Source organism: Electrophorus electricus, chromosome 23, assembly GCF_013358815.1.
Source record: "Electrophorus electricus isolate fEleEle1 chromosome 23, fEleEle1.pri, whole genome shotgun sequence".
Taxonomy (NCBI): Eukaryota; Metazoa; Chordata; class Actinopteri; order Gymnotiformes; family Gymnotidae; genus Electrophorus; species Electrophorus electricus.
The window spans coordinates 458,125-480,750 of NC_049557.1; the positions used below are offsets into that span (position 1 = coordinate 458,125).

The following is a 22,626-nucleotide window of genomic DNA, read 5'->3' on the forward strand; positions in this document are numbered from 1 at the left end:
AGTGCCATGAGCCTGCCTGCCTTGATTAATGCTGCAGGGAGAAGTGATCTGCAACATAAGATGTGAGTATGCAGAGTGAAGGCTCAGATGACCTGTTTTAAGGTATTTGGTGTGTTCTCAAGTGCAATTGTTAGTTCACCATAGCCCATGTGAGCCTTGGAAGCTTCAGAGTGGGTTGTGTATCTGTGTGTTCCTTCAGGGTCACTCCTCCTGTCCCAGTCGCCGTCCTTCAGGCCGCGCAGTTCCTGCTCCCGGCGTGGAAGACATTGGCCAGCCTGTTCCCGGCCTGACAGACACTGCTCTGCCAGTTCTTCTCTTCATGTCCAGTACCAGGTCTGTTCCTGTGGCCACACCTCCAGACATACAAATCTCCTGGACCCGCCGCCACTGAATACCACTGCCGTGCCTCCGGAGCCCCCTGCACCTGTTGCTGAACGCCGCAGCCGTGCCTCCAGACCTCCCAGATCCATTTTCAATCACCGCCACACTTTTAGACCTGCCTCCCGACTCATCTGCATCGTAGTTCCCACCTGTCTTTTGTTGTGTCTCCTTGTCCTCAGTCTGTTTCTGTTTGGTGTTTTGCTCCTGCTCCTTATCATGTCCTGTGTTCTGGTCTGTCTGTTCCTGTGTTTCATCTGGTTCCCCTCCCTGCTCCTTGGCTTCACCGTTCTGTTCCTGTCAGTGTCTCGCTCATCCACTCCTATGTGGGTTGCATAAGTTCCCTTTATAATTGTCACTGTTATTTACTGTTTTACTACAAAGAAAAATGATAGGACTTAATGTATAGGGTTAGTGTACTAATGTACAGGGTTATGACATCATTTAAAAATTGATAAAACAAACACTGAGACAGCAGCTACAGTGGACTATTGGTGGTCCCAAAGAAAAGAATTCAAACCTAACCTGCCTAGTCAAGCCTAACCTAACAACAAAAGTACAGTAGCTGACATTTGTCCCTCACCTAATGTATCTACACAAAGCAGTAATACTGGCATGTTAAATATAAAGTTGCACTGTTTCTATGTTATGATGGAGGAATCAAAGTCAAGGTGAAATTAATATAGCAATTCTTACATCAGCCATTCACACAAAGCAGCTTTACAAAAGTCTGAGTCCAAGCCCCTGGTGAGCAAACCAAGGGCGACAGTAACAAAAAAAATTCCTTAGAGCATGAAGAAAAAACCTTGAGAGGAACCAAGATTCAAAGGGGGGGCCCATCCTCCTCTGGCCGACAACGGACACTACAATACAACAATACAAGCAACAATATAAACAAATTGGAAGTAGTGAGAGAGAAAACAATTATGATAAAAATAAAGAAATAAGCAATCAATGTCTATTCTGGTTTTCTAGAAGTCCTAGTCTGGTCTCAATGGTGTGTGCATATATATATATATATATATATATATATATATATATATATATATATATATATATATATATATACACACATATACATATATATACACATATATACACACACACACACACATCAACTTCATGTTTCTTAAATACTGGCACCAACCTGACATGCCAACTTGCATCAAACATTGCATTTTCTGGAACAGGAATAGCTGGACGAGAATAGCTGGACGAGCCATTACACTGGAGGATCGAGGCTTAGGAACCAGAGCTCTGGCACATGTGGCAGAAACTGGTGCTGGTGAGACCAATTCCTGAGGAAGAGACACAGGCTTTTCCAAGCCCATACTCATCCTCATTAAGGCAACCTCTTACAGCTTCCACCTGAACCCCCCCGCACTCGCAAGTAGTTCCATCTCATGCTCCAGTCGTTGGATTTCCAGCTCAAGTTCTTTTACTCTAATTTCCAACATAGGATCCCTCCCCGGAGACGAATACCTACCAGAGTCCATGGCCAACCTGCCTGCAGAGCCAGTCTCAGCCTCCACTGTTTCTGCGCTCAGGGCTGAGTTAGCAGCAACACCTGGAGAACTGCCTCTATGCGGAAGGACCCAAGCTTTGACTAAGCGTGCCTCCAACAACAACTCCCTCTTAGGAGCTTAACGAGGCATAACCACATCATATAAGTCAGCTATGAAAAGCAAGTCAACCTTACGGCATTTATCAAACTGCTCAATAGTGGGACAAACAGTAAACTTGGCCAGGTCAAAAGTAGACATGGCCCAAAGTCACAAAACCACAAGGTGCCCCACCCAAAAAGAAAGGAAAAAAACAAAAAACAAGACACCAGCCAAACAAAGACCAAACCAACCAAACCAAAGACAGAAAACAGCAAAACCCCAGCCACCAAAGAAAAAGAGGGAAGGAACAAAACAGAGGATGAGCCCCCAATTCTGTAACGACCCTGTCTAGGCGGTGAGGTTTCAACAGCACTGAAAATACTGGTAGCAGGATGGTATGTGGAATGATTAATCACTGGAGTGAACTGGCAGACGAGGTCAAATTTTGTGTATTTAAATCATGAACACATACATACATACATACATACATCTATTTAAAAAAACAAAACAAAAAAAAAACAGAATAACTTCAGGAGTGGCTAATTGCCAACGTAAAAAACGCACACTAACAAACGAAACACAACTAACTACACTTCACAGGACAAAAATAAAATACAATTCTACACTAACTCCCTGACAATAAGCAATAACCTCAAACCCAAACAAACAGGCATCACTCCCTACAATCAGTAACTATACATATAAACATATCATAAACAAAACAGAGTGAATGCCCACATACAGATCTGCACATACACAAACGCAAGATAACTAGGGATATCACAACACAAGGTAAGCACAGCAATGATGACAAACTCACAAATCATACACAAGTATACCAATTCAAGAATGAGCTTGGGCAAGCTGCCATCTTCTTCCAGCAGGGTCTTATATAAGCCACAGCAATCACTCAAGGACCGGTGGGGCCAGTAACGAGGTGCACAGACAGTTCCAAATGCCAAACTGGATCAGGAGTGCACTGCAGCAGTGTAACAACAAGCATAACATTTTACAACAGATTCTTAGGATCAGTTGTGAAAGTGACACCTGAATAAAGTACAACACAGATATTGCTCAAGCATCTACAGCACACACAGACTTGAACACAGCGAGCGAGCGAGCGAGAGAGAGACACGAAGCAGCTGCAGCAAGAATAGTGGATTCCAGACATTCTTTCTCTATAATGGGTAAGACAGACCATAACAATGTAGGCACATCAACATTGCATCATCAAGGTCATGCCCAGTCCTGGCTCCTGACTGAATGTTTGGACATCTTACTTTCTTCTTTTTGCTATTTTTGGTTAATAAAAGTCAGGTAAGAAGTCATATGGGGCAATGCTTCAAGGACGTTGTTAATACTTTCCGTGCACCCATAAGTGTTACTTGACTACGAAAACCTTTATAACTAGGGATTGAGCAGTAGTTTACAGAGTTCTGCGCTTTTTACTCACGCCCGCCCCAAATGAGTCATGAAGTTAGAGTAAAAAGCGTGCCCTGCAGTTATGTGCGTTTTTATTGCTTGGACAGCGTTATTTCTAAATGCCAGCTCTGCTTCTAACGTACTTAAAGCAATTTCTGATTACGCTCTAAATGTTTCTCCTTAAAAAATCAATGGCTAATACTGCCCAATGAGATGGAAAGTTCTACTTTATTATGGTCGTATTTCGCTCCTCTGTAAACCCCCTATTTATTAAAAAATAAACCATGATTGTGAGCTTAGTAGAAGATCTATAATGTAAAAAAAGAAAATTTGATCATTAACGCAGCAATACGTGTGTTGGCGCGTCCGACGTACGATAGGCTTGTCCTTGCACGCAAACACACTTTTTCCCAGCACACTTTTCTTTGCATAACACCGGAACTGTGATGTCCATACAGAAAACGGTGGTATTCACCGCTGGTATTTATATATATTTATATTTATTTTATCCCACAGAGTTTCACCACAATGACTCGGTGGATTCCGACAAAGAAAGAAAAATATGGCGTTGGTGAGTCTTGACAAACCATATTATTTTGTTGCCGTGTTGGTTATGTTCATGTGTTCACACATCTGTCGCCCTAGTCGAACGGGAGTTACCAATTCAAAAACTGCTTAGCAGTTAGTTCAACTTACCTTTGTCATTATATGACCTAGTTAGGAGATGTTGAAGTTGGTTGGTGGATGTATAGATTTGACAGGATTTGTAGCAATATGCAGACCTGAAGTGGAAAAATTGCGACGTCTTAGATTTGTAGACGTCTGTCACAGGTTACAGAAGTTTTACACGGGTTCCGTGTTCCAGATGTACCATCTGAACAGTCCATCACTGCAATTTGTTACTACAGCCTATTAAAAAATTTATAAGACAGTTTTTTTTTTCTTTCGACTGGAGTAGATTTCGTTGAACTTTACGCATAGTGATTACTCCAGAAATCTAATTGGGCTTCTCTTAAGGTGGTGTGACGTAGACAATAAGTTTCTATTGCCTTTCTTCAAATTTTAAACTTGTGGACAGAGTGCATACTGCACGAATTTAATCAACCTGTTGTTGCTGGGTTTGTAGACGAAGTGAGCAATAAGAGTAGTCAACTTTTGTTTATAGAGTAAATGTTTTTAATGTGCATAGGTTCTGTATGTATAATAGTAATACTATAGACAGAGATTTATATTTGGAACGATATATAAAACCTAAGTTAACTATCTTACGTATGTAAAGTATACTAGCTGGGACAGCATATGTTTGTGTTTTTCATAACCTAAATAATGCAGCTGTGTGGACACGAATAGCTGATCCTAGATCAGTATTTTTTACCATGTATGGATCAGGAAATGTTTTATTACCCATATGTTAAATGGTTTAATGTTTAACTTTACACATGTAACTTTGCTGAGTTATTAAATATTTAAATGACTATTCTAACTTTAATTTGGTGGGGTATCCTATAGTATTGCTATAGTAAATGTAACAAGAAAATGTCTAGTTTTGGGCTTTGTTTCTTTAAAAAAAAATTTTTTCTTAATTTTTTGGTTTATTTTTCAAATTTATTTAATTTTCCCAATTTTATAACCTTAAACATGAGTCAAGTAAGTACAATTTAGCAAAGCACAGATAGCATAAAGGCTTGCAAGCTATTCTATGTTATTTTTACAGGTTGTAAATGAGCTTATATATTATCGTCCATCAATTAGTGTTTCTCTCAGATGATGTTACAGTTATTACAAATGTAAAATAATTTTCTTTAGTCCCAGCAACGACCATTAATGTTATTAAAAATGCATGTCTGCTTTCTAATTCTTGATTTACCATGACCCAGGAATACAGGAAGGCAGGGAAACTCATGTTAAAAGCTTAAATGATCAAATTGATGGGGGGGGGGGAAAACAACAACAACAAAACCATTCTGCATGATAGTATTTTGGGTTTAGTCTGTTATGAAACTGAGATGGAAGCTACCCTCGTTATCAGTACTATTGTAGCTGAGAGTACAAAAATGCAGATACTACTGTCATAATTTTTTATTGCCCATTTAGATCACACATATTAACATGCTTTATATTTTCTTAATTTCTGAATTGCAGGCTGTCATTTGTGTTTGCACATACTTTTGTACTTTCGCCTTCATTTTGTGTCTAGTAGTTTTTAATTCATTGACAGAAACATAACAGTATTTACCTTCATGTGCTACTCCTCTTCAAGACCTAGATTTGCCTGGGTGTGGACGCTGTAAAATTAGTCATCTGGTCCATGTTCTGTGTAAATGATTAAGCTGAAAGGTCAGAATAACCAGGTTTGTCAGACAAGCTGCACAGTGGTAAATGCTGTGCTGAGAATATATGCCCACATTGTTTATTTTTGATATTTGATAGCCTAATATCAAAAATAAACTAACACAAATATACTTCCATGCATTTCATGTGTTGGCATGAAGTTCAGTAGTATTAAGTAAAATTGGGTTATCCTGTGTGAGTCAGACTTAAGAACTGTTAGAAGTGTTGTTAGAAGCCTATAATGAAGGCTTCCTTTCCAGCATTAAGGTTCAGAATGGAGCATGTCTGGACAAAATCTCAATTATTTCTGGTCTGAGAAAAGAAGGTTAATTGAGTTAATGCAGGCCTGTTTTCTCAAGTATAGTCTTTTTTCATCTTGCTTATTTGAATGTTTTTTTTTTCATGATTTAAACCTACTTAAACGTTGAAGTTATACATTATTATACATTATAACATATTATTATTATGAAGTGCTATATGGTATATCTGATGCTCAATTCTGGTCCTTGAATTCAAACTCAGTCAATCTTTTGTGATCACTGAATAATTATTTCCAGTTGGCCACTGCAGTATTACTCTTGACTTCTAGGATGGGTAGAATGTTGCAGAAATGAGCCTCACAAACAGTAATTGGATACTCTTGGGCAAAACGTGGGCCAAACCCAAAATTAAATGTAATGCTCTAACAAAAGAACAACAACAAGAAAATTGCTTGTCACTTCTCATTGCTGCAGTGAACTGTTTTTGGGTCGGAAAGTTGGAAACAGGTCAATTTGCTTAAAAGGCTTTCTTGTACACATTGTTTATATATACAGGATAAGATGTTGAATATCCTGTGCCATTAGAAAAGTATTAGAGCTTCACATAGGGACCTGCTTCCGGTCCCTGTGTTCTTCTCAGGGATCATCAGGTAGGCACCTCCTTTTGTCTGATTCATTGAATTAAGCAATACCTCCAGGAGGCTCAACAGTGAACTCTTGCGTCCCAACCCTCTCCAAATTGACTTTAAAACAAGCCAGGCCTCTTAAACACTATGCCACAAGCAAACTTTGTGACATCCCTTATGCACTATGCCACTAGGAAACACAACTGTAAAATCCATGATGGCCTTCCCAATGACTAAGGCCATACCCAGCCCCACTGGCTCAGTGCTGCCAGTTTCACATGAATATTGACTACAAGCATTCTCCAACACAAATCCTTCCTGGGCTCCCTAGTGACTAAAGCTGGCACCGTCAATGCCTGCTCCACGCCAGCAACTCCATCTGGATCTACCACTTTACACTATGACATGACAACCTCAGCCACTCTGCCTTTATGGGGCCATATCCCAACCAGTCTAAGCCCCCCTTACCTACAACCACTGATGGCCCTTCCCAGTATAAACTATGTAGTTATTTTTTGAGTACAACACCATGTCTGGACTCAGCAGTTAATGCAGTACCATGTTGGACATGTGGTTTTTAGTCTATGGCCACAAGCAATTTCCAATTGCGTGCTTCACCTTATTGATCAATATTTAAAGCCAGTGCTCATTCTTCAATGTGCTCTCCTTCTTGTACAAACTTAATCACTTTATTAGAAATGCCACATCAACGCGTTAACCTCTAGAAGTTTACTATCAAACATGCTAACACTCTAAGCACTTGATTGTGTCTTCATATATAATGACTCTTTGCTGTTGAGAACATTAAAAGCTTATTATTATGCAGTTTTGGGTTTGGCCTAGCTTTTTTTTTTTTTTTTTTTTTTTTGGCCAAGGAGTGTATGTATATTGTAAGTTGGTACTAAGACCATATCAAGATTTTGAAGAGTGAGTTCATCTCACATTTTTTATGAGTGATGGTATAATAAGCATGTTTGTCCACAAATTATATTGAAAGATATTTTGCAATATGGAGAGATCAGTATTCTGGTGAGCATATGCTACTGCCATCTCATTTAGATGCATTTCAGAATGAGAATGGGAAGAAAGGCCATTCAGTGTAAAAATACATCCTTAATTTAAAAAAAGTTCCGTTTCTGTAGTGCCTTTCACAAACCCATGGAGGCTTTGCAGTAAGTAATAATAAATGGATATGTATTAGAGAAAGATTAAGAAGGGAAAAGAGAAGAAAGCTTTAAGCAAGGATATGAAATAAGAGAGTGATGAGCAGTTACACAGAGCTTGAGGTAGAAAGTTTGGGGTCAGCAGCACTGAAGGATCTGCCACCCATGGTTGAGTGTCATGGTTGAACAATAAGAAGTCCAGAGATGGAAGATCTAATTGTGTGAGAGGGACGGTATGGGAGAATGAGTTCATAAAGGCATTATAGGAGCCAAATGATGTATTGCTTTGAAGGTTAGAAGAAGAATTTTTTACTTTATCCATGAAATGACGGGGAGTCAGTGTAAGTACTGCAGAAGAGGTGTAATATATGCAGTGTGCTTGCTAGATGTAAGGACACTAGCTGCTGAGTTTTTGATGTACAGGAGGCAGTCGATCAGGTTTACAGGAAGGCATTAATCAACATTCTAGAACAGAGGCATCCAAGTCCGGTCCTGGAGGGCTGGAGTCCTACAAAGTTTAGGGATTGCTCTGCTTAGACACACCTACTAAACCTAGCAATTGATTGATGAATCAGGAGTGTTTAACTAATATTATTTAATGTAGCACTGTCTCCACTCTGATCAAGTGGGCAAGAGACCAGTGTGATTTCGAGATTGCATACATAAATGCACTGGTAAATTCCAAGCATAGCAGTGGAATTTAAGTCCATGATAGCAGATAATCTGGCCAAGTGAAGAAATGTAGTTATATGAAGAGCGGTCCAAGAACAGATCCCTGGGGTACACCTCAATCAGAAGGGGCTATAGATGATTTGTGTGAGTCTGTTGAAATGAATTGTTGTATATTGGTGATGTAAGACTACAACCAGATAAGGGCTTATCCAGTAATGCCAACAGGTGATCTTGATTAACAGTGTGAAATGCTGCTGTTAAATCTAAGAGAACCAGGATGTTGAGAAATCATCAATCCTTATTGCTAATGCATTAAGGGAACATAAACAAAACCATAACAAAAATCAAAGAACAAACAATCTGATAATGTAACTTTTGCTCTGGAGTCATACCCCATTGATTTTTCAAAAACCTTTTGGTAGTAACATTTATTTGGCAGTATCAGTCCATATTTAAGTAGTTCACTCAGAATTTCAATGTAGCACTTTGTGATAAAGCACTTTGTGTCCTATATTTGGTTTTCTGTTATACCCCTATCTCTGGTTGTAAAAAGGAAAAATAGCTTTAATAATTAATTTTTCTTCTATTCTCTTTTGTCTGTGGATTTGCCATGCAGTTATCTATAACTATGATGCAAACGGGGAGCAGGAGTTGGGCCTGCAGGTGGGGGACACAGTACACATACTTGAGATGTTTGAAGGTGAGTGTCATAGGTAAACATGTCCTGACAGATCTGTCTGGGTTCATTTTAAACATGATTCCACAGCCTAAAGTACTCTTTAATATGCTGGCTTTCTACTGCAGATTTGTATATTCTACAAGTGTATGACCAGGTGTTTTACAAATTCATATTTATTATATTATTTATTATTATTATTATTATTATTATTATTATCTGGTTTGAGATTTGATATCAGTAGTTGTACTTGTTTTCTCTTCTTACTCACTTATTTTCACTGAACATAATGTAGCGGTTAAACATCTAGTGAGTACAACATTAAAAATGACTTCAGGTATTGCGTTGTACGCTGTGTGTCTTGTTTTGGAGGTGAGCCTACAGACAAAGGGTTGAAAGTGTTCCTCAGTGATGTTGAGAGTGACAATAAAACATTGTTCCATATTTGTCAAGAATGTCACTGTATGCCTTTAATTTAACTCATTAGCATTCCATTCAGTTGGCCCATGATGCTGGGGTCAAAGTTTTTGTGTTTCTAAAATTTTAGAACTGATAAACTTGTTTTTCATGATCATAACTGTTGCCTCAATCATTCACACAAACATACTCTCTCACTGTGTTTCTTAGGGTGGTACAGAGGATACACTTTACGCCAGAAATCCCAAAAGGTTGTGATTTATTAAGAAATTAGATAAACATTGATTATAATTATAATCATCAGCATTCATATGCATACTAAATTAATAAACTTCTTTAATAACCATTTTTTAAATTCAACTCAAAGGGAATTTTTCCAGCCACGTATATCCACTTGAAAGAAGCTAAAGTTGAAGGGACAGGGTAAGACATAGTGACACAGCAAAATAGCTTCTTCTGTTTTATTGCAGTTTATAGAACATCATCTAGTTGATTCCTTTGTTCTTAAGTTAATGACTGCTATAATAATCCTTTCTAACCCTATTTCTGTTTTAAGAATATATGGGTTTGTATCTTTGTTAAAAGATAAATATATGTATAATGTGCTTCTGAGTCCTTTTTCCATATTTATTTTCTTTTTGTGTATAGCAAAAAAGAGACAGTGATACCAGCAGATTTGCCACTGGTGCAAGAGCTTGGTGCTACACTGAGAGAGTGGGTACAAATATGGAACAAGCTTTATGTGGTATGTGGATACCTGATTTTTCATTATACTCTGAATGTTTCCTCCTAACTTATTCTCAAACCTAACATCCATTTTAACTCTGACTTACATACTGATAACAGCATGGCTTGATATACCAATCATCTGTTGGTGTGCCTTTATTTTATGTTTAACAAATGCTTTTAAGCATTTTTAATTATAACATTTCATTAGTTATTTTACATCCAACCTGTTTTTCCTTATAAAATATTATTGTACAGTACTTGATTATACTATATAACAAAAATATTGCATAGTTACTTTGTAAACCATAAAGGAAAAAACTTCAAAATTATATGAACGTCTATACATAGAAAGATGGTAAATTATTGGTATCATGCAAATACTGTTATACCTGGTAGAAATCCAACATTTTTTAAATATGGCAGGCCTATTATCTCATAAACTATAGTGTCTAATAATGTTGTAATGTATTAATCACACATTTGCAATGATGAGTGACTTATGAACATTATAGTGCCCCTCCGAACTTAGCTTCAATGGGGGTACTTTTCTCTGCTGTAGAACTGCTGAGCCTCCCCGGTTCCCATGAAAGACCTGTTACCAGTTCATTTGTAAGCTGTAATATAATTTTTGACATCTGTTTATTTCCATAAAAGAACAATAAGGCCGCACTCTTCCAGACCGTTCAGCAGATGACCTACAACCTAATTGAATATCGCTCACAGATTGTGTCAGGAACGCTTCCAAAAGATGACCTTATAGAGCTCAAGAAGAAAGTCACAGCAAAAATTGATTATGGAAACAGGTGGGATGCTGTTTCTCTGAAACTCCCTGAGATGATTCTCTTCCTCCCAAAGCTGATGTTCAGACTGTTTTCACTAGAACAATTTTCAACCTCAGGCACAACTATTAGTGCTCGTTTTGGGAGTGTCTGTCTTGATTTCAGTAAGTGAAATGCATGTTCACTGGAATTCAGGTTATGTGATCACTGAATGGCATTCCATTTTTTTTTTTTGACCCAGCCCCAAACATTTTTCAAGTTTCATTATATTTGTTTATAATGCCATTATTTGCTAGCTGATTCATTTTGCTAGGTAACAAAATGTCAGCATACATTTTGTGGCCATATTTACATTTTATTGGAGTGTATTGCTTCCCTTTATGACTGCTGTCAGCTTTGTGGGAGTGTCAGTGAAATACAAGCAATTTACTTAATTAGTATTCTTAATCCAGGATTACTTAATCCTAGAGTTTTCTCTAGGAATCGAACATGTGCGCTTAGTGTTACTAGAACCTTACCCTACTGCTCTACCAGGTGAGTTCCAGCAGCACAGCTTGAAAGATGGCAGGTCTCTAGAAAAAAGCATTATTCTTAGCAGAAAGACAGTAAAGACCAATCAAATTCTATGCTTCTTCCAGAGATTTCCATGCATCTCAGATATTGTACTGTTGACACATGGTGGAAAATGCTGTGCAGTTGATAGTCCGACAAGCTAGATTGGGCTAATTGTTGTTTTTAATTGCAGTTTCACTGTGAGAACAAAGACAAAACAAACAAATCAATTAAAAATAGATTATATTCAAATAAGATATGCACTCCTGTGCAGTTTTTTTTTAACATTTTATAACACAGAATTTAACATTTCTTAATGTTTTAATTTATTTTTTCTGAACATATTATGCCATAATATTTTCCTCTTAATTATGAATGTAGAAATATTCAGTAATTATAACATAATTCAGGAATGTACCAATCCAGAATATGTCTAAATTGTGTGCATATTTATTAGTTGTTTAACTAATATTTTAATAATCTAATTCTGTTTCTCCTAAGGATTCTGGGGTTGGATTTACTTGTTCGTGATGAGGCTGGAAATACATTAGACCCAGAATGTACCAGTACAGTTAATTTATTCAGAGCCCACGAGTCTGCCTCCCGCAGTATCGATGAGAAGATACAAGAAGAGAAGGTAGACTCTCTCTCTCTCTCTCTCTCTCTGTCTCTCTCTCTCTCTCTCGCTCTCTCTGTGTATATATATTATCTCACACACATACACACACACACACCTACACAGGTAGGTATACCTGTTCATTACAGCAAATATCTAATCAGCCAATAACATGGCAACATTTTGGCATGTAGACATGGTCAAGTCAACCTGCTGAAGCTGAAACTGAGCACAAGAATAGGGAAGAAAGGTGATTTAGATGACTTTGAACATGGTCTGAGTATTTTAGATACTGATCTACTGGGGTACTGATCTACTTCAAGCACGGTCACCTCTAAGGTTTACAGAGAATGCCGCGAAAGAGAAAATATACAGTGAATGGCGAATCTCTGGGTGAAAATGTCTTGTTGATACCAGAGGTCAGAGGAGAATGACTAGACTTGTTCAAGCAGATAGAATGACAACATTAACTCAAATAATGACTCTGTAAATCTGAGGTACACAGAAGAGAAAATTGGAAAAATGTTACTTGGTCTTATGAGTCTTGATTTCAGCTGCAATGGTAGGTTCAGAATTTGGCATAAGCAACATAAAAGCATGGATTCATCCTGTCTTGGATCACTGGTTCAGGCTGGGCGGTGGTGGTGTAATGGTGTGGGGGATATTTGCTTGGCACACTGTGGACCCCATAATACCAGTTGAGCATCATTTATATGCTACAGCCCACCTAAGTTTTATTCCTGGCCATGTTCATCCCTTTTGACCACAGTGTACCCATCTTCTGAGGGTAGATTCAAACAAGATAACACTGCATGTCACAAGTCATGTCAAACCTGTTCCTTGAGACTCCTTGAGAGTCATTACAGCTCAGACATCATCCAGATTAACAAGATCTGTGTCTAATGTCAAGGAACCTGAACAATTTAATGGAACAAACCAGAGATAGATAAACTGGATAATATGTTACTGGAATGCTACTACAAATCAAGTTAAATGAAAGAGGCTACATGAAGCACATGAAGAAAGTATGGGTGAGGGGAAGCCCTTCACTGATTCACACAGACAAGCAACTTGTTTCCCAGAGGTAAGTCATCGTCAAACATTGCCTTCTTTCACATCTGGAAATGGATGAAATAAAAAGGTAATACCACTGCCCAAATATAACACCTGTTCCTAGTGCACCTGAGACATGGTGCTGAAGCACTTCACATCAAACTTTATAGTTCATTTCACATTAAATCACTGTCACATTTAAATTCAATAATGTGAGCATTAGCTGGCAATTATTAGCTAAATATCTCATTATCTTGAAGGATTGAATATGTTAATCTAGCTAATGTTAATTGTGAAATATTTTGCTACGTTGGTAACATATTTTTGTGATGAAATAATTTTTTATCCCAAAACGTAGTTGATGGAAATTGATTGCGGGTGATCATGTATGTGTGTGTATGTGTGTATGTGTATATATATATATATATATATATATATATATATATATATATATATATATATAATTTTTATTTTATTTTATTTTTTTATTTTTTTATTTTTCTTCTCTTTGTGGTGGTGTTTGCTCTCAGCATAAAGAGAGGGGACATGCAGTATCAAATTTGGCCAGGGTTTGGGCCAAAAATACTGTCCAACCTACAGTTCCTGCTGAACTTTGGCTCAAATTTTGATCTACTGCACATGTGCATAGAAGATGGCATCTTCAAAAATTCACAATGGAGTCAATAGAGACATCCATTCAGACATACATTTTATGAATACAAGATAGAAGCCACAGACCATGTCTGCTGTCCCCCTTGGAAAGAAAGTGTGTAAACCAAGATAAAAACAACTGACAGAAGTCAACAAACTGATAAAACTCCAGAGGGGCATAAAGATCAAATATGATCTCTGGCCATGGAGGAAATAAAATTGGAAGCCTATAAGTCAGGTCCTTGAGTCTGTTAAACAAATGTTAATAACATGAGTAACCAGACTGGAAAGATACATGAAAGAAGCATCAATCAAGAACAGTTCAACAGTTCAATCCTAATTTTGGATCCATCCAGAGTTGACACAGAACAGTACTGGAAGAGCATATAGGAGAATGACTGATTACACATCACCAGCGCACAGTGGTTAAGAGATCTGAAAGAGGAGTACAGCAATATAATAATAGATCAGGAACCAGTTAGCATTACAGCAGCTGTCCAGAAGTAGGTGCTCATGTGGTGTTTCAAGCATAGTAAATTTCCAAGTTTACCATGCAAACATCTGCCTTAGTTACTGGCACTGGATTATTGTATGTGTATTATTAAAATGATTTCAGTATTTAATTTTTTAAATATCATGTCAAATATCAAAGATTTTAAATATTATCGTTAATAGCGGTATGACAACCCTTGTATATACCCAAGAGAGTCACTCTCCCAACTGCTGTTCTGCATAGGCCTGAATCCTCTCAGTCAGATCATCAATACAAATGGGTATGGGAAAATTGGAACTACAATCATCCACCTCCAGTACATGTGTGACATCAAGGTGTAAACCAATATGGAATGGGGCATTTACACACTGCTCCACTTGACTAGAATCTATGGCATGGTCACTGGAATGTCACTGAAACCTGGAAAATGTGGTCAGCTAATAGTAAAAAGAGCAAATGTGATCAGGATGGGGCACTGAACTAAGACAAGGCCATATAACACACAGCTACAAATACCTGTGGATTCGCCAATCACATATGTGCCAGAAACAACAAGCACTTCAATGTCCACTGGACTGAAGGACATTGCACTTAGCACTACATCATTCGAAGTAGGGGCACATTATATAAGAAAAGACCCAAGACGTGCACTGCACAAAGGAGCACATGAAAATCCAGCACCTAGTAGCAAGATGCAAAGTTATGGGGAGACAACACACACTGAGAGACACAACTAAGGGTCAGGGATCATGTATAGAATATATAGATCTTAGATAAGTTGGACACTCACAGGTCCAAATGAAAGGGGCCAAAGAGCATGGTTAAGGAACATCTAAGCACCTCCACAGGCTAAGGCAGGACCTCAAGAGCCAGTTAAATGAGAGCATTTAGAGCAAAGCTATAAACGCATATGCCCTGCCAGTCATCAGATATCAAGCAGGCACAATAAGATGGACAAGAGAAGAGCTGGAATTTGTTCATGTCAAGACCATAAAATTCCTCACAATGAATGGTGCACTCCACCCAAGATCCAATATCCAAAGTCTGTACGCCAGCTGGAAGGAAGGGAAAGGGGCATACAAAGTGTAAGAGCTGTTCAAGATGAGACATGAAACATCTATGTCTACATCCAAGCAATTGCCCCCAAGGAAAGGATAATGAAAGAGTGCCTCAGGTAGACAGGGAACATGATCACCATGGAAACATATATACACATGTCTGTACATACTCACACCTGTACATTCACTCACAAACATTGTGTCCACTAGATAAAATTTCACAGTCCTGTATCAAAACAGTATCAAAACAGACAATGCATTTCATTACCCATTAATTAAAGTGTTTGTGCTTTAAAGATTTACAGTAATCTACATTTTCAGTTTTTTTTTTTCCTGGTGGTTGCAGTATGTTTATCACACATATTAGATCCTGTTAGAGGTGTTTAGAACTTAAGGTATCAGATGCATAGCAGAAATGTGAACACATCAGATTTGCCTGAAGAAAATAAAGCATTACATAAGCAATACACTTATCACTAAGCACAAGAAGGCTTATAGAAATACTGGTTACAAGTTGAGACATTGCTGAAAGTTGTGCCTGCTTCTCTTAGACACGTCTCCAAAACCTGGCCATGCGACGGCAGTCTTTCTTCAGCATAGCACACACCTACAGCCTGCTTATGAACCTCAAAAACTTTGTGTGCAACATTGGTGAGGATGCTGAACTCCTCATGTCCCTCTATGACCCGGACCAGTCTGAGTTCATCAGGTCTGATCTTATTCCAAAATATGCAGGAAGAAAATATGTTGATTTCTATGGCAAGTGATGAAATGACAAGATGAGATTTATGATTAATTCATTTGAACTTAAAAATTTAAGATTGTGTTCTTAATGATAAAACTTTGAAATTAATGTCATTTCAAAGTTCATTGTTCTGAAATTGTTTACTGATAATTGAAAAATGTTTGTCTTTTTATTGTGTGTGGTTAAGGACTGTTTATTTCTGAGAATGTCTTTTATTCTATTTTATATCATAAATTGTCTTTGCTTATTGTTTAGCCACTCATTTTCTCCTTTTCTCCTTTTCTTTGTGCTGAGGTCCTTTCCTATAAAATAGACTTGTAATCTCAAAATAATGTGATATTTGTCCATATCATACAAATGCCACACATCTGCTTAAAGAGGTGTATTGCAAGCTTCTATGACGGGTGCAGCATTTATTACGTTAAAAATAGTTTAATATCTTGGATGGATGTATGATTGTCTTTATTTTCTTTGTCCCTCTTTAGTGAAAATTTTTTGGTACGCTGGGACAGTAAAGGCATGCCTAAAGAGATTGAGAAGCTCAATAATCTGCCTGCACTTTTCACGGTAACCCTTTGATAAATCTAATTTGCACGGCAATAAAACTGAAGTATCATCATGAATTTCATTATAAATTCAGTAATGTTATATACATGGGTATGTGCAAAAAAATTTTGTGTGTGTATATATATATATATATATATATATATATATATATATATGAACATAATTAGTCAGGTTCCACTGCTTTCTGTTCACATGAGATATTATGAGTCAGATAAATGCCTTTCTTCAACCACGACTCTGTCGAGAGGTATAATGATTTGTAAAGGGTGAAACTACAAATGAAAGGAATATAGCCTAACATTAATAGGCTATAGGTTTGCCTTAAATTTAACAATTTGCCAAAAAAAACTATGAAATCTACATGGCAGAAGTATGATATTACTCTCCAGATTCACAGACTAGTATACCAAGAGCTAACACAGCATGAAATGTTATTTTAGTAGGCTATTGCAATTCTCAGGTTTAACACTATTATTAAACTTTCTGAAATGCTCAAATACTCTACAATATTAATGTAGATTTACAAGAGAACATATATTATGGTAGATATACACACAAGGGGTGCCATAATTCTAGCAGATGAATAACCTGTACTAATAGTGTGTTAGAACTTCCTGTATGCTATCATTCAATAGGCAACCATATAATATGCCACAAGGTGGCACCAACTATAAAGGGACTTTTAAAGTTATTTTATTATTGTATTTATGAATGTAGTGAAGAGATATCACTGATGATTGTCATAACCACTTGTGTATTATTCTATGGGTTGTATTAAGTGCCATTAGCTGATATTTTACTCTTTCATATTTCTGTGTTAAGGACCTAAGCAGCAGTGATCTGATCAGGCCTCGTCTGTTCCTGGTGTGTCAGATAATCCGTGTGGGTTGCATGGAGCTGAAAGATGGCAAAAGGCACACAGGAGGCCTACGGAGGCCTTTTGGCGTAGCAGGTCATAAATTCACAGAATGGCCCTTAACAGATTTTCTAATAACATCAAAAATGCTTTCACAGTTGGATGCTAAACTAAACATCAGGATGTACCTGTACCTGTGTTCCCACCATGTTGGTTATAAGTTTAATTAGCCTTATTCATTCACTCACTGACAGAATTAGGAATGTAATTTCTAAATGGGAGCAGATGAGTAATGTTAAATAATCAAATAGCTATGTCTAATCATTTAAACCTTTATGGAGTTTAGGTGTTGTGCTTACTGCAGTGATTCTTTTTATATTGAGGAAGGTAGTGTGCCTTTTTTGTAAAATAAACTGTCATCTGAAGGCTAATGAGCTTTAGCAGCATTTAAAGGCTCTTTGAGGCTACATGACTTTCTTATTGTTATTGTTGCCTTGTTGCAGACCTTTAGCCTGCTATGATCATAGAACCGTTTGCATATGATGTATTGGGAAATAAAAACACTGCACTCTTCTATATGGCCAAAGCGCTTTATATTTTCTGTCCTTGGATCATTTTACCTGAAGGTCCATCACTGAGACTGGAGCTTTCTCATTAAAGTATGTGAGAACTTAAGAGGAATATTTCAGTAGGGCATTTTCAGCAGTTGGCTCCTTGTCATGAAAGGCTAGCACTCCATGGACTACCATGTGTTTAAAACAGATGGGTCTGTATTATGGTTCTAAGTGTTTTGCGTTGCTTATTGTAATTTGTATGGACCAGAAGGTTGCACAGTCCTCTGTTAAAGGCAAATCTTGAATAAGAATACTATATTACTATCATATCTAATTTTACATGAAAATGTCCAGCTTGTGTTCCAAAATTGCATAAGAGTACTTTACTTTAAATTATCTGTCATATCATGTAAATAAGATTTATTTAAGGGTCTAATGCTGTTTTAAGTATTTAACTCATATTTGACTATTGTCCCACAGTAATGGATATCACAGACATTGCTCATGGGAAAGCTGATGATGAAGAAAAACAACATTTCATTCCTTTTCAGCAGTGAGTGCATATACTACCTTAAGCCACACTGGTCACATTCAGGTTTCACTGACCTCTCAGAGGTTCTTAGTAATGATCAGAGACATTTATACAAAAGTGCACTTAGTTTTACTACTGACTAAGCCATTTTTTCTGTCTATATTTTCTTCTCAGGATTGCCATGGAAACATACATCCGCCAAAGGCAACTGATCATGTCTCCTCTCATCCCATCTCGTGTTATTGGAGAAAATGAGCCTCTTACAGCAGTTTTCAACAAAGTAATTGCAACACGAGAAGTCAACCATAAAGGACAGGGTAAAGTCAATTGGACAGATTTACTAAAGTTATTTATTCTGATCACCTTGTGATAACCATGCAGTATCACGTTGAACCTCATTTGGCCCTTTGAACTTCAGCAGTTTGTCATGGCATAGATTACACTAGGTGTTCACATTGTTCTGGAGGAATCTTTGCCCATGTGGACAAAATAGCTTCTCAAAGTTGCTGCAAATTACCGACATGCTCTGAACAGCCAATTCTACCTTGTCCCAGAGATGATCTACAGGATTAAAGTCTGGGGGATGTGAAGGCCAGGGAAGCAAGGAAAACTCGTTTTCCTCAATCCATGACTATGCGACCCTTATGGCATGATGCATTGTCCTTCTTACAATGTCCTGCCTTAGGGTAAACAGCTACCATGAAGGGATGAACTTGGGCAGCTTCAATGCTTAGACAAGCCCTACCGCCCAAATGTCCATCAACAGTTATCAGAGGACCTATGGTATGCAAAGAAAACATTGTCCACACCATTACTAAACATCCACCAGCTTGAACTGCTGACACCTGACAGGAAGGACTCATCGATTCATGCTTCACCAAAATCTGACCCACCCATCAGCATCGTGCAACAGAAATATGGATTCATCTGAGCAGGCAATGTTTTTCCACTGCTCAGTGTTTTTGCACTCTCTTGCCCACTGGAATCTTGCCTTTCTGTTTCTCTTAAACAGCAATGGCACATGAACTGGTCATCTGCTGTTATATCCTATACATGCTAAGGATTGATGAGTTGTGTATGTGGACATGTTTTGAAACACAGGCCCCAGCTAGTCTAGCATCGATGACCATTTCTTGTTTGAAGTTGCTTAGATTGCTTGATTTTCATGTAAATTCACACTGAAACTGATCCACAGAAAACATGCTCATCTGATTTTATGCTGCACTCTGGGGTCACATGTCTAATTTTCATACAGGGAATCTCCAATCATGAAAGTGTCTCTAATAAAGTGACCAGTCAGAGTGCATATAGTTTGTTAGTTTGTGTTTGTTTGTACATTTAAGCCCTGTTTATACAAAACCAGGTCAAAAGTCTAACATGTTTGTGCTGTACAAAAAATTGATAACATCTTTTCAGATGTTGCACATACATTGTAAAGTCACCCTGACCCATTGACTTTCATTGATATATAATGTTTTATCTCATAAACCAAACTGGCACAAACTATAATTCTAATGACAAAAAAAAATTACAAACAAATGACAATAGTTTAATTGAACACTAGATGTTGTCTCAGTGCTTAAGGTATTTGGCTTGTAATGGGAAGGTTGGCAGTTCAAGCCCCACCGCTGTTAGGCCCCTGAGCAAGGCTCTTAATCCTCAATTACTCAAAAGTTGAACTCAGCTATGATTGTAAGTTGCTGTGGATGAAAGCATCAGATAACTGTAAATCATCTCTGCTTTTGTTGCTCACAGGTCTGTTTGTGACCCTAAAGTTGCTCCCAGGTGATCTGGCACAAGTCCAAAAGGACTATCCTCATTTTGTGGATCGCACAACTTCCATAGTCAGGAAAATGGGTTTTCCTGAAATCATCCTCCCAGGTTAGTAGGCATTTCCAAATGCATGAAACAGTCTTTGCTTATGTTTTTTGTCTTTGAGTGACTGTGTTTCTGAGGGGCTCACTGTTTTCCAGTTTTTGTTGAACTACGATGGTGTAAATGTCTTTCAAACAGGTTTAATGCTTATTCTATCTGTGTATGTTTAATTAATAATTTTCCATGCACTTTAATTGGAGTTTGTTCAATGTGACATGTGTTTGATTCCACACAGGAGATGTGAGGAATGACATCTATGTGACACTGCTGCAAGGAGAGTTTGATCGTGGCAAGAAGAAGACACCTAAAAACGTAGAAGTTGTGATGAGTGTGCTTGATGATGAAGGGAAACAAATAGAGGTACAGAGAAATAACAGTTATTCGGGTTACCCAACTCCAGTCCTGGAGATCACCACCCTACAGAATTTAGTTTTAACACCTGGTTCTAATTTCAGATGCTATTGAATAGTTTGATTAACTGGATCATGTGAGTTAGATTAGGGTTGCAAGTAAACTCCATGGTGATGAGTGCTCCATAAGTGTTAAAAGAGAAGGACATAGGATGTTAATATTCAGAAAGTATTAAAAAGTTAATAAATTGGTTGGGATCATTACATAAGTAATGTACTTTTTCAGAAGGCTTTCACTGCCCTGTCTGTCAAATTCCTTTAAAAATGTTCACCTACTATGCAAAAATGTTTTTGATTTAATAGGTGAAAAAGGTAACAGTGCCTATAATATCTACTAAATATTTTAAAAGCTTTCATCTGTGCTCAAGCAATGAATGACATCCCAGTGATGCCAAGGAGTTTAAGAAAAGCAACATAAAAATCCCTGATCATGTCTTTTGAGGACTGGATAAATAGATTTTTTTTTTTCTGTTATGAGATCTCAGTACTACCCATATTGCATTAAGCAAATTATATTGCATTAAGCAAATTATATTGTGAGTTGGAGCCCTGTTGGCCCAACAGGAATCTTAAAAAAAAAGCAACAACAACAAAAAAACATTGCACATTGTTGTTATCATTCCTCCTTCATTTAGGGCATTAAATAATAAAATTGTTTCTTAATGAAGCTTATTTCTGGTTAGAATGCCATATTTCCTGGAGCAGGCTATGATGGGATAACTGAGTACAAGTCAGTAATATATTACCAAGTCAAGCAGCCCTGCTGGAATGAAACAGTAAAGGTAGGGGCGCTTACACTGTTTTTATTAATACATGCATGTTTCAAAATATGTTTCAACCATATAGTAATGGTGGCCTAAAATGACAGAAACAAAAGAGAAAATGGATATATACAGTAGCCACATCTTCAATTCAAACTTAATCTATCCTAACACTTCTCAAAGCAGATCATTAAATGTATTCGAGAGTTTGCTCATGTTCAAGAATCTCCATCAGCCGAATGAAAGCTGTCAGTAGAAGATTGTTGACTGAGAAAGATGAACAGAAAGCTGTATTATTCGTGTGTGAAATTGTCATTCATGCATTTGCTTTTCTTTGGATTAGGTGGCAATCCCCATAGAGGATGTGTGCCGCTGCCATCTCAGCATGACTTTCAGACACAGATCTTCTCAGGATGGTGGGCTATTCTTTATAAATTTCTTTCTTAGTGAAAGAATCGTCTTAGATTTTTTTTCATACTAATTTTACTAATCTAAATATTTATTTAAATATATTTATATAATATTTCTTATTTATCTTAAATAATTTACATTGTACATTTATTACATTTGTTTGATTATGTTTTGTTAGTTTAATAAGCAATATTTTGTGCTGTTTTCTGTTTTACAGCAAGAGATAAATCAGAAAAACCATTTGGCGTGGCTTTTGTTCGGCTGATGAAGTCGGATGGTACAACTCTTCGAGATGGAAGACATGACCTTGTAGTCTACAAGGTGGACATGCAGGCAGCATTTTAAGCATTTCCTTTTGTTTTTGCTTTTGCCATCTAATACAGAAAAAGCAACATTTGCAGAAACATTGCTTGCAAGGCTTAATTTTGTTCCACA

At 37.5% G+C, this 22,626-nt stretch overlaps 1 protein-coding gene across 3 annotated transcripts in view; it reads left to right on the forward strand.

The window, feature by feature from the left end:
* Positions 1–3,932: 3,932 nt before the first annotated feature.
* dock5 (dedicator of cytokinesis 5) overlaps positions 3,933–22,626 on the forward strand; it is a 39,245-nt gene continuing 20,551 nt past the window's right edge. For all 3 annotated transcript variants that reach the window (XM_027029154.2, XM_027029155.2, XM_027029156.2), the window contains exons 1-17: positions 3,933–3,975; positions 9,073–9,156; positions 9,760–9,800; positions 9,917–9,972; positions 10,198–10,294; positions 10,933–11,081; positions 12,111–12,246; positions 16,032–16,189; positions 16,711–16,792; positions 17,615–17,744; positions 18,683–18,755; positions 18,909–19,051; positions 20,490–20,615; positions 20,845–20,969; positions 21,703–21,801; positions 22,124–22,196; positions 22,409–22,512. In XM_027029154.2, the coding sequence (XP_026884955.2) occupies positions 3,933–3,975; positions 9,073–9,156; positions 9,760–9,800; positions 9,917–9,972; positions 10,198–10,294; positions 10,933–11,081; positions 12,111–12,246; positions 16,032–16,189; positions 16,711–16,792; positions 17,615–17,744; positions 18,683–18,755; positions 18,909–19,051; positions 20,490–20,615; positions 20,845–20,969; positions 21,703–21,801; positions 22,124–22,196; positions 22,409–22,512 (1,719 nt within the window). The remainder of the gene's footprint in view (positions 3,976–9,072; positions 9,157–9,759; positions 9,801–9,916; positions 9,973–10,197; positions 10,295–10,932; positions 11,082–12,110; positions 12,247–16,031; positions 16,190–16,710; positions 16,793–17,614; positions 17,745–18,682; positions 18,756–18,908; positions 19,052–20,489; positions 20,616–20,844; positions 20,970–21,702; positions 21,802–22,123; positions 22,197–22,408; positions 22,513–22,626) is intronic.